Source organism: Azolla caroliniana, unplaced genomic scaffold, assembly GCF_043228905.1.
Source record: "Azolla caroliniana isolate FFs.n. ecotype wild unplaced genomic scaffold, voAzoCaro1.0.p SCAF_10, whole genome shotgun sequence".
NCBI lineage: Eukaryota > Viridiplantae > Streptophyta > Polypodiopsida > Salviniales > Salviniaceae > Azolla > Azolla caroliniana.
Genome location: NW_028230445.1, coordinates 20,445,497 through 20,458,379, shown reverse-complemented (window position 1 = coordinate 20,458,379; position 12,883 = coordinate 20,445,497). Strand labels below are relative to the sequence as shown.

Genomic DNA, 12,883 nt, shown 5'->3' with positions numbered 1-12,883 from the left:
AGATGTAATTGATATTCTTGCAAACAAACATGTTCTCTTGTGAAATGCATCTATTACAAGATATGGTGAGCATGGCTTAACGGAGATTGGTAGTGTAAATGCGGAGCAATAATTGAAGCCTGAGCAGAGGGATTTGTCGTTAGTACCAAGGTTAATACACTTTTCAAATATGAAATGTTATTGGATGATGATATAGAAATGGTAGCTTGAAATAAAAGCAACCTTGGATTGAAGAGAATAGAAGGATATTAAAACCTGGGTAGTCATACCTCCATGGCTAGTCATTGGGATAGTCCTTTTTCCTCTTCTTTTTCATCTCTTTGAAAACTAATGGAAGGATATTTTGTTTTGGAAAAAAAATTAAAATTGTTTGGCATATTATAGATGGATTTAAGATAGCCTTAAAGTCATTGAATTCATCAATACGTTATCAGGGCACATGTTACATGCATGTTATTGGCTCAAACATCCATGGTCTAGACTTTTCCTGACACATTCAATTGCCTCAGACCTTCCATCACCCTGCAAAGATGAATGTGATGTGCATCGACATGAAGATCATTCCTGCAACTTCGTAGGACCGAACATATATTTTCGTAGGATATATATATATATATATATATATATATTTCGATATGATGCGAGAGGAGACCATTCATGTTCCGAGATGATGTGCAATGAGACGATTGTCTCCATATGACACAAGCCAACGTCCCCATACAATATGGGGTCAATAATACCAAATCTACTCTAAGAGCAATTTGCTTTGTCGTTGGTAGTTATTAATAGCTATCATAATGATGTGTTTTCTTCTTAAACAAAAGAAAAAATAGAGTAGAGGATGTTGTTTTAGAGCACTTACCTCATAATGAGTCCCAAACTCCCTATGCCTTACAAACCAAGCAATATTCTCGTATACACATATTCCATGACCTTCCATGACACATTCAATTGCCTCAGACCTTCCATGACCTCTCGAAGACAAATACGATGTGCATCGACATGAGGATCATTCCTGCAACTTCATAGGACCGAACATATATTTTCGTAGGATATATATATATTTCGATATGATGTGAGAGGAGACAATTCATGTTCCGATATGATGTGAAACGAGACGATTGTCTCCATATGACACAAGACAATGTCCCCATACAATATGGTATCAATAATACCAAATCTACACTAAGAGCAATTTGCTTTGTCGTTGGTTGTTATTAATAGCTATCATGATGATGTGTTTTCTTCTTAAACAAAAGAAAAGATAGAGTAGAGGATGTTGTTTTAGAGCACTTCCCTCATAATGAGTCCCAAACTCCCTATGCACAAACCAAGCAATATTCTCATATACACATATTCCCCGTGCTAAATTGCAATTGTTTTAGTAATAGATACATATGCATGCATGGGGGTGCACCATGACACTTTGTAGTTGTTGGTCAACCTCTAAGCGACAATTAATTGTTTCTCATTTTGCTTTCATATGAGATAGACATTCATGCCATGTTGCTTCCTACTTCCCTCAATGAATGTATTAGTAATGAGGATGGAAAACTTAGTTGGGTTTGCTAGTAATACATTTATTATATTATTCACATTGATTGATTTTGTAATATCTGCGATGGAGCTAGATTTGTTGTATAGAACAATTAATGTTGACATCGGGCATATTAATGCATTGTTCTCCTCATAATCCATAACCTATATTTTTTCAAGAGGGTCGACTCTAGGCCATGATCAACAAATGTTGTTATTAGAATGTGATTTCTCTAGCTACATGTTATTAGTGACATGTAGCTAATTATAATTAATGGCAAATTGTTATTTATTTTGGATGCGTCTAGTCATATATGCACTAGAGGTGAAGCTTAGACCTACACCATAATCAAGAGACCTATTTGTCTAAGATCATTTTTTTTGCTTATAGTGGTGGATTCATTCAAACACAGAATCAAAAACTATATTCCATTGTCAACTAAAAGGATGATGCTCACTTCATGAATCCTCCATTTTTTGACGAATACTCTTCATTGAGACCATGTTGTTATTGGAAGCATGTGGTACATTATCACATAGCGGAAAACAAAATAACGTGGAACTCATATAGTGCCTTTTTCAATTTATTGGTCATGGCACCTACCCTATATACTTATAACTCGTGCAAACCATAGACTATAGTCTTCCAACCTTAGAATAAGTTTTCATAAAAGTAGTTATGGAGGATCTCCTAAAAATAGGCATAGCCATTAATTAGGAGCACTTGTTTTCTTCCAAAAGAGTCAAAGTCTCACTCACTTATTCTCACCACATTTAATCATTGTATAGTGTAGTTTTTGCAAATGTTCATTGGATGTAGATGGCAACTTAACACATTAAATATGTGAATGAATGTACATTTGGGAACATAACTCCTTTATCCACCTCTTGATTTATTATAACATGATTCCTCTAGTTTAAGTGAGTATTGAGCCTCAAGTAGGCACAACCATATTGTTGGATATTTTCATGCGACAAAGTAGCTTTCTTCTTCTCATAACTTCATAAAAAATCAAATATTTTGTTTCACCTCCAACATATTGATGCATAGAGATGTAAGCTCGCTTCTACAACACACAGCCACACACGTGCCTTGTTGCAATATATAAACCTTTTTGACTTTATGTTGTTTGCAATCTTTATTTTTTACACTTGGAGTTGTTTTCGTCCCATAAACATATTACTTTAACAGAGTTCTCTCTATGTTTGGATATAAAGAGGAATTGCAAAGTGGGCAAGAGGCTTTGATTTGGAGCCATTGGTCTACACACAATAAATGAAAATGATGTGAACAAGGTAGTGTTCTAAGTTCAATATTTTCTTTGTATCTTCGCAAGCAAATGCAACATACCTGTATGGAAGTGGAGCACATTGTTAGACAAGGACATAAATAGTTGAGGTTGTAAAAGGATGCAAATATAGTAGAAAAGCAAATGTAGTGCTCTATAACACCCTAGCTAGAAAACTAAGGTGCTCTAGAACAATGTGATAGAGAGCATGACCCTAGTTGGGAAACAATGATGTTCTAAACTAAAAGAGATCCTACGAGATGTAGTTGTTTGAAAACAACTTTGTGATAAACTATGAGCCCTAGTAAATTGAGATGTTTTTGTTAGCAACATTGTCCGATAAAGTGTGACCCTATGACACTAACATGCTTTTGTAGCAAAACTGTGACCCTCGAAAACTAAGACATTTATGTAGTAACCGACTATGCTCTGCAACGCACTAGGATGCCCTTTCTTACGATCCCTTACCCCCACAACATCTAATGTTCCTCTAACGATGTGATACCTCACACTGGGTAAGTCTTTGACCCTCGACGTTTTTCACTCACTCATGCAATATTGCTGGATCGGGCTTTCGGTCGCAATAAAGGGTGACCCTAGGAAATCGATTGTTTTTGCCAAATGTTGTCATAAAGTGTGAGCCTAGGAAATCGACTTTGTATGTTAAATGTCTATACCAACATTGTGATAAAGTGTGACCCTAGGATACTAATGTGATGTGTTTTATACCAACATTGTGTGTGATGGAGTTTGACCCTAGATAAGTTTGGTCATATGTTGTTACGACATGACATGACATGACATACCGCATCCTCGGCTTCGACGAGTAGCTCGTTGTGTTGTAGATTCGAGCACTTGATGAAACCACCTGCACCTCTACCAGTCGTGTCACCATTATCACAATCATTATCATCATCATCACACTCATCATTAACATGATAGGCATTCTTATCATCCAATTGAAGTGAGGATTGTGGGCGGAATCGTGCGGTCGGGATTGTGGCGATAAGTGCCGCACTCGCCCCTCCACCGCATGATGATGATGATGATGATGATGATGATGATGCATTGACACCATTATTATAAATTTGAGCCGCGAAGTATCCGTTGAGAATTCTCCCTCCTCTCATGTTCAAGAAGCAAGGAAGGCAGCAACAGAGTGCAATGCAGAGCACAAACGGAAGCGCGTAGCTCACACAGCTCAATGCGAGGAACGCGACGCAAAGCCTGCAGATTACAAATATCGTAAATAAATCATAGAAAGAGAATTTTCAAAGTAACAATGGATTTAGGGTTTACATGATTGGGGTTTAGGGTTTAAACACCGGGGTTATAGTTTAGTGAGCCACACAGCATTAACCATGAAAAGAATGTCAAGCTATGGTGCTAGGAAGCCCTGAATAGAATGACTTAAGAAGAATTTCCATAGCTTAAAGAATGTGATCAATCTGTAAGTGTTTTGCCACACACCGACTAGATAGCTAAGGAGTTCGACATTTCCCCATGTTGGAAAGAGCCCATTTTCCCCTCATATTTCCTGCCCCAAGTTAGTGTTGATCTTTCCAATGTCTAAAAGAATTAATTTCCCCTATACATAGTGTAGAACATGATGCGAAAAACCCACATATTTCCCTATACATTGGAGCCCAGAATGTGATGCGAACCTCAACCTCATCGGACATGTAAACCCAATCTCCATCGTGTCGAGGACGTCCTACATTATTGACTTGCATTTGGAGATTCTCGAACAAATGTAGGATTTGTAGATAAAACTAGCCGGTCGAACCTAGGAGAGACTTTCACCAAAAAAGTTGTGGCAAGATAGGCCACTTTCCCACTGTTCTTTCCGAATCATCATAGCAAGACACCTTTTTGTTCCACCATGGCAAGGAAAAGAGCCACAATGTTTGTTTGACATTATTGGCAAAATGCGAACGAAAATCCCCACCATTGACCGGCCCCGTGATTCCTTAATAGAGAGTATGAAAGTCACAAATTGGTCTCATGATCCCTAAGAGGTGATTTGAGTGACATTGTTGGTGCGAAAAAAGACACATAAAAAGGAAGTGTGGTTTGGAATTGTGATTAAATAAAGACATTTACTTCCAATGGGTTTTAGGGTTGAGTGTTCACACCTGTAGAGCCTAGGAGTTTGTTGTGCCAATGATGGTCTCCCAAATACCCACACATTTCCGAGCACAAACCAAACTGCAAAGAAGAAATCCAAGCACATCCTCATCTTCCTCGTCCACACTTTGATCAATCTATTGGTATAAGCAGGCCTCAATGGAGCAACATATCCATGATGCATATTCTCATGGTGAATGTAGATGGTGGATTGGTGATGATGATGATTGGATAGGTATTGGTTATGATTGGCATAATGATTGGATCTATGTCTATTACTATGCTGAGAGATTAGCTTCCATAATGCTAGAAGTATGCTGGCAATGCATCCCATTGAGTAGCCAGCTAGCCATATCCAGAGCGGGGCGAGCTCGGCTTCCCGAGAAGACGGCGAGGACGACATGAGCATTGCCATAGCTAGGATGACTTGCCCAAGTGTGAACACAACTTCAATACAGGCCCAAAGCCTTGGATGGATGAGAGCAGGATTGGAAGACATACTAGAAAAGTTCCTTGGATCTCTACCAATCAAAGGGTTGGCATTGAATCCCCCATGATATTCATCATCATCATCATCATAATCATGCTCTTCTTCTTCTTCTTCTTCGTCTTCGTCTTCTTCGGTGTCGTAGCCGTATTCGAACCTTCGGCTCCGCCTCCGCGTGCTCGAGTTTGTTAATGTGGTTAGTGTGGGCTGATGATCTTCACTAGTATTACTCCCACTACTAACTAATATGATTGTGTGATCATTCAGGGAATTTTGATGATGATTTGGATCACCATCATATTGTGGGGGAGAATCAGCAGATGAGATTAGTGAAGGATTGCTGCTACTAGGAATTATGTGAGGTTTTGGGAGCATTCTTATCGAGCTCTCCATTTGCTATTTCTTTTTTCTTCTTTTGGTTGGGGTACGATATTTCAGGGTTGAAATAGAAATAAGATAATTTTGGGGACTGGGAAGATTTTCTATATATATATATATATATACATACACAACATACATATACAACACACACATATATATATATGTACATATAATGACAGGTAGAATTAGTTATTGTTAGTATATTAATTCTTCAGCATTGATGGGGCCAAGGAGGAAGTTTCAAACAGAAAAAGGAGGAGGAGAAGGAGAAAGAGTGATGAAGAAGTGGGGGGGGGGGGGGGGTATGGATTTATTTGGAAACTGTAGTAACAAACAAGAGAGAGAGATAGAGAGATAGAGAGAGAGGGGGTTTTTTGTAATTGTATACGGATACCCCTATGTGTCAATGCACGAGTGTGTATGTATGCATGCATGCATGTTATGTGTGTATGGAGAGAGGTTTTTTTTTTTGTAATTGTACAAGGATACCCCCCTATGTATCAATGAATGACTATGTATGCATGCATGTATGTTATGTATGTTTGTATGGAGAAAGGGTTTTTTGTAATTGTATAAGGATACCCCCTATGTATCAATGCATGAGTATGTTATGCATGTATGTCATTATTGTATGTTAACGTATGTTATGTATGTGTGTGTGTGTGTATATATATATATATATACATGGCCCATGGGCACATATTAGATAAGAAGAGATGGAGGGCATGGTGTGAAAATAAATGAGTTGGAGGAGATCCAAACGGATGGTTGGGAGTTGTGACTTCTTTTAATGGGTGGGAGTGTTGTGTGTTTTTTTGCTTTTTTCTTCTTGTGTGTGGAGCGTTTGGGGGGGGTCTTTGTGAGTTTGTTATGGTTATGGCATACACACATATATATGTACACATTATTATTGGACTTCAATTTTCATTCTATTTTTATGTTCCCATATACGTTGGTCTTGCTCGTTGCATCACATTCCTCGTAACATCACCCCCCCCATCGCCTTCTTTTTTTTAACTCTCATCCCCCCATTTATTGTTTTCGTGTTTTACGGTTTTTCTCGCACCACATGTGCTCTGCTTCAGTATCGATCTCATCTCATCTCATCTTGTTTTGCTTTTTCTTTTCTTTTCTTTCGATTTGCTTGAACCGGAATAGCTCTGAATTCGATCCCAATTTTTGTGACATTCGGTCTACTCTCACTGAGATGACATGCTTTCAAATCGATCCCATTTTTTATTTTATTTCGCTCGCTCTGAAAAGGACGAGCTTGTCCGACATCGATCTTGTTATGTTAATTTCAATATGCTTGAAATGCCAATGATATGTTTCAACAACTGATCCATTCATTATGGGAAATTCTAACATATACCGCTTCCCTCGTATTAGGTGCAATATGAGACGTGCTTTCTAGTGTTTGCTTTGCCCACAAAGTCCATTGCCTTCAAAACTAATAATAAAAAATATTCAAGAAACGTTGCAACGTTGTATGCTAGAGAGAAATAGGTAAATAATCAAACATATGCGGTTCAACCGATAGTCTCATGTTGCCTACATCACATGATGTGAAATGTGATGTATGTGAAACCACCTCCAAATCAGGTTCACACTATGTGTTGTAGGCAACATGACAATGGGAATTTTTATTACCACCACACTTTTGAAGCATACCAGTGTCCACGATACTATTAGAATCATACATTTGAAGGCTAGAAACATACCCAATGTGAAACACTTTGAATAATTTTAAAAGTTGGGAGTACTTTCTTTGTTCAAAATTTTTTGGTGTATACTAGCCAATTCCTAGCTATTCGGGTATTTTTGCTCCTTCCCCTTGAGAAATTTGTAGTGTATGACGTGGCTTGTTCATGTTAAGAAGCATGGAAGTAGCTAAATGATTATTGCTTAATTTGGTTATTCAAAGTTCACAACGCTCTTCCAGCCATTCGAATAAACTAGAATCATTTCTAAGCAGAATATGAGTTGAAAAATAGGAAAGTTTCAAAGTTTGGTTTAATTGTTTTGTTTTGTTTTGACTGTGTGAGAGAGGGAGGGAACTAAATATTTTGTTTTTGTGTGTTTAGTGAGCATTTTTACTTGCTCCCAAACATTTCTAGGAGGTATGGTGTGAGTTTCTATAAAACCTTGGTGGTATGTTTCCTCTAGAACCCCTGTCCACACCCATGATCTCCCAATCTGGACATTTTCAAAATCTTTCTAGTTTCCCACCCAATAATTCAATCCATGGTTACCTGGAACATCTCCCATTTTGGACATTCTCAAGCTTTTTACAATTTAGGAACAAGGGCACAACATTCAAATTTCCAATTTTCAAAATGGATTTGCTGTTAATTTTTGTGTAAAGGATCATATAGAATAGTTGGAATATAAAAACAATACACGGGAACCAACTTACAAGCAACCATATATTTTAGTCACTCTGTAATGATGCTCAGAAGTAAAACAAAAGTCAAAGACACATCAAGACATAAAAGAACAGAAGGATGCATAATAAGATAACCTAAACTCTTATGACTTCATAAATCCATACTTCTATTGTTTTTTTGAGAAAAAACTACTTCCCATTTGTTAGGTGAATCGCATTTACAAATCCGGCTATATACACTCTAAGTATCTATAGATACTCTACTATTTACAGGTCGCTTTCATATATATTTGGCTATCGTTGTGTGACACCTTAGATAAAAAAAGATGGGACAATCGTTGTCCACATAACAACAAACGATTGTCTAACAAAACCTGTTATTTTTCAATGTCATTTTGTTCTTCCCTATGTGACTCCATCAATGTCTTGGATACCTTCTTCTTCTCCTAGATCCTCAAGTTATGACTTTTCTCCATTTTCATTATATTTGGTTGCTACCAAATATGAGAGAGAGAGAGAGACCAATGGAGACCAAGTGGTCATGGGTTCAACCCCTACATTCCATAGTGGCATCTAGTGAATTAAGAGTATATGAAGTATATAATAGAGGTGAGGAAATTGGGTTTCAAACCCATGACGCAGTGCTTATAGTGTTAACAACTTACCACTAGGGTAAGGTAATTACCATAAAAAAAGAAGAGAGAGAGAGAGAGACACACACACACACATATTTGATTGGAGTTTAAAGAATTTTGTTTTTGTTTTTTTGAGCTTTAACTTTTTATTTATTTTCTCATTTATTATGAGGAATGTGGTCCCAACAACGTTTTCGTAAGATCCTAAATTGGAATGTGGTTGGACATTCTTGTCTTAAGATGTCCGATCCTTGGGAACGAAGTCAAACTAGGAACAACATTCCTAGTAATGAAGCGTCAATCCCATAGTGAAGCATTGTCGTTTGCAAAGTGCTAAAGAAGTATTGTTTGAAAGTGAAACATTTGATTTCTCCTTCATTTAGTGTGTTGTCAAATGAATCATGAACCATCTTTCCACTCACAAGTAGAGAGTAGAATAGAATATTTGTTCCCTCGAAGATTGGAGGTAAGTCAAGACTAAGTTGTTCTCCAGGGCCAAAACGAAGAATATTGTAGAAGTTGGCATGGAAGAAAAGGAAAGGGAAAAAAATATATACATAATCTAACAAGAATACAAGATTGTGTTGAGGATTGGCGTTGAACAAGAATGGTTACCATCCACACATATATAAATATTGAACCCATGCATGTTGCCACTTAGATGTCATGCATGACTCCCCTTGGCTATCATGCATTCTTTCCCCTTCATGGTCATTCATGCTTTCCACTTGGGAGTCTTGCATTGTTATCATGGGAGACATTTTGAATTATCAATATCATAGTATATGTCAAGTGTGAATAAATTTAATGTCCTATTGGTTAAAGTTGACGCCTTTCATTAAGGCAGGTATGAGTTTGAATCTCTATAAGGGTATGCATTTCGTATACTTGTGATACTATCCTACTCTCTCTTGGATGAGTTTGAGAAGTTGCAAGGCCCAAATTGGGACTTGGCTTGTCTAGAAAAGGGAAACGAAATCCTTCCATTAGAGAGATTCTTGGTAGGCTCCTACCTTTGATATTGGGCATATAGCCTAACAAATCCATAGAGTAATGGAGTTTGTTTGGAAAAGGGTAATGAAAACCTTCCATTAGAGAGATTCTTGGTAGGCTCCTACCTTTGATAATGGGCATATAGCCAAACTAATCCATAGAGTAATGGAGTTTATTACGCATGATCATGGAGTTCAAGTTGCCTTCAACCTCATACTTTGGTCCATCAACATGTTGAATATGATATTGGGGAGGAACACCACAATCTTGAATAGAATTTGAAGCATGAGGTTCTAAAAGTGGCATGGAACATCATACTAGAGATAAAAACTAGAGTATGATGTTGATAATCTAACTTCTCACATTGCATTAACAACTATACACAATCCCCAATTTGAAACTTTTGGAATTGTATGAAACTTGGGTTTTGCTTAAATGGTGTGAAAGCTCAATTTGAATCCCTTGGAGTTGAAATAGGTGATTCCCTTAGCCAGATTTGTAGAGACTTCATGGGTGCTCAAGCATTATTCAAATGAGGGTGATAACCCGTATTTCCAAAAAATGAGATATACTCGGTGGAAGAATGCATTGAATTATCGTAAGAAAACTCTGGTAAACATAAGAAATCAATGATGATATTGCCCCAAGGTCTGATTTGTGCACTAGGTTTGATTGTCACACTATGGGTGATAGTTGGAAAAGTGTTTACAAGATATAGAAGTCAATCTGAGCAAATGCTTCCTAAATTTAGGAATGTGAAGATATTCTTCAACAAATTATGTAGATGAGATCACTACAAGTAGTTTCAAGTACCCAACTCCAAAGTCTTGTGGACTTAGTGTCTAGCCATTAGAGTGTTGTGGTAGTATTGTAGTACTTAGAGTCAAGAAGAGAATTCAAGGACATACAAATGGCTATTTCAATAGAGTGTAATCATGCCAAATGAATTGATTATAATCTTTATTAGAATTCTTAGACCTCAAGCATGAAACATGATCTAAAACTAAATGATTTAAGACATATTGGTTGTACTAATATCTATATAAATGAAATCCAGAAGGCTCAAATTTATGGGTGCTTCAAAGACATTAGCTACGAACACCCATAGTTGATCAAGATCCAAGAATACTTGCTTTTGATGGTCGATGCAAATTCTGATATTTGATGTGGTAGATAAGATCATTGAGATACAATATCTTTGTTTCCCTTATATTCCCTTGGGAAATACATGATTAGGAAATCAAAACATGTCAAAAATTGGGCCCAACAAACTTAGCATTGACTCGAGACTCAATAATTCTGAATATATGTAAGGTTCTTGTGAATAATAAACATTAGCCTAGTGAGGACAACCTATCTCTAAAAGATGACATTATTACTCAAATGAATCTACAAATAGTTATAAACATATTGATTTATAAGCATATTGGAGATAAGATTAATGCCTAGTTTGGCTAACAATAATGGGTATGGGGATAATGAGGCAATAAAAAGGGAACTCTAATAAAGATTGTCACATTTCATGGAGTTACCAACATAAAGGTTCTTGCCATTTTACCAAAGGTATATCCATCAATTGTGCCAGATACATACATACTCCCAATATGAGATTTTCCAAAGATGATCGAAAGTGACTTTTATTTGCATCTTTGCAAGACCTATTTAATTGCTTTCCTTGTTCCAACCGAGGGGTGTTTGAGATGCCTTATTATCTTATTTGAGTAAATTATATGCCATCGCCATACATGTGCATGCCAATAATCGTGACACAAGGGTCAAAGTTTTGACTTGCAACCAAACAACTGGACAACACAACTCAAAAGCAACCATTACTCTTTGCATATGTTCCAGATCTTTGTGCAACTCATTGACGTACGTTTGAGTCACAACATCTATTGCATTAGGTAGTTACAAACCACTTAATCCATAGTTGTGAATCATGATTAGCACATTTGTTTGCAATGCCTTCAAAAGGGTGGTGTGATTGTTTAAGGTTCCTTACTCATTATAAGGAAAATGTCACAATGCCATTATTGCATTTTTCACATTGCCTTCTAGAGAGGAACATGACTATTTAAGACTCCTTACATTGTAAGAAAAATGTCAATGTAGTTAATGTCATATGTTAATGCATTTAATAATGAATATAAAGTTAAAAGGCACATGCAAAACAAAAGCTTTATCGTTATTATCATAATGCACAATAGTATAGCAATAATTAAGAGGGATATCTAAAGTAACATCAATGCATTGCTTACGTCTTTGAGGAGAGTAACAAACAAATCAAATTTGTCATCACCATTAGTGTCCTTTGGCAATTCTTTGTGGATGTAACTTACTACGAAAGCTTTATCATTATTATCATAATGCACAATAATATAACAATATATGCAATAATTAAGAGGGACATAGGCATAGACTATTAAATAACCTAGCTCAAGAATCATCGTTAGGAGAAACACGTACAATAAACACGGAAATTTGTAAAGTGATTTGTACATTATGCGATGCACGATGATTTTCTTTTGTTGATCATTGGTAAGCAATTTTTTTGGTTAGAAATTGTAATAATCTTGATGGCAAACCATCCCCTATGACTCTAAGATTATGAACAACATAGGGATTCATAGCATTTCATTTGCGACTATGTCATACATACATAATACAACTTACTTGTTATAGTAGGTCGACCAATTACTACATTGGGTAGGTGATGAGTATGAAGAAAGCTCACCAAACAATATGGAACACAAAAGGGCATGTCTTGTGAAACCTCACCAAGGAACTGCTTCCTAGTAAAAAGATGGGCCCAATCAATGAAATCACGGAGTGAGTACATAAATGTCCATAAGATATATGGTATAAAGGGAGTAGGAATGAGGGGGCAAAAACCACAAGGCAATTTGAATAAAAAATTGTCTGATTCTTATAGGTGGTACAAAGAAAAGTGTACTCCACATGGAGCATGAAAGTGTAGAGATTTTTTGTAGTGTCTAATTTTTGTTATGAACAATGGTTTAGATACACACACACATTCACAAATTCTCTC

At 36.8% G+C, this 12,883-nt stretch overlaps 1 protein-coding gene across 1 annotated transcript; it reads right to left on the bottom strand.

Moving 5' to 3' along the window:
- Positions 1-2,696: 2,696 nt before the first annotated feature.
- On the bottom strand, positions 2,697-5,153 carry LOC147859482 (E3 ubiquitin-protein ligase At1g12760-like). Its single transcript, XM_087326150.1, has 3 exons — positions 4,961-5,153; positions 3,632-4,052; positions 2,697-2,887 (listed from the first exon to the last, which is right to left on the bottom strand). Exons 1-3 carry the CDS (start codon positions 5,134-5,136, stop codon positions 2,717-2,719), a joined length of 768 nt encoding a protein of 255 aa, XP_087182276.1. The 5' UTR covers positions 5,137-5,153; the 3' UTR covers positions 2,697-2,716.
- Between the last annotated feature and the right edge of the window lie 7,730 nt (positions 5,154-12,883).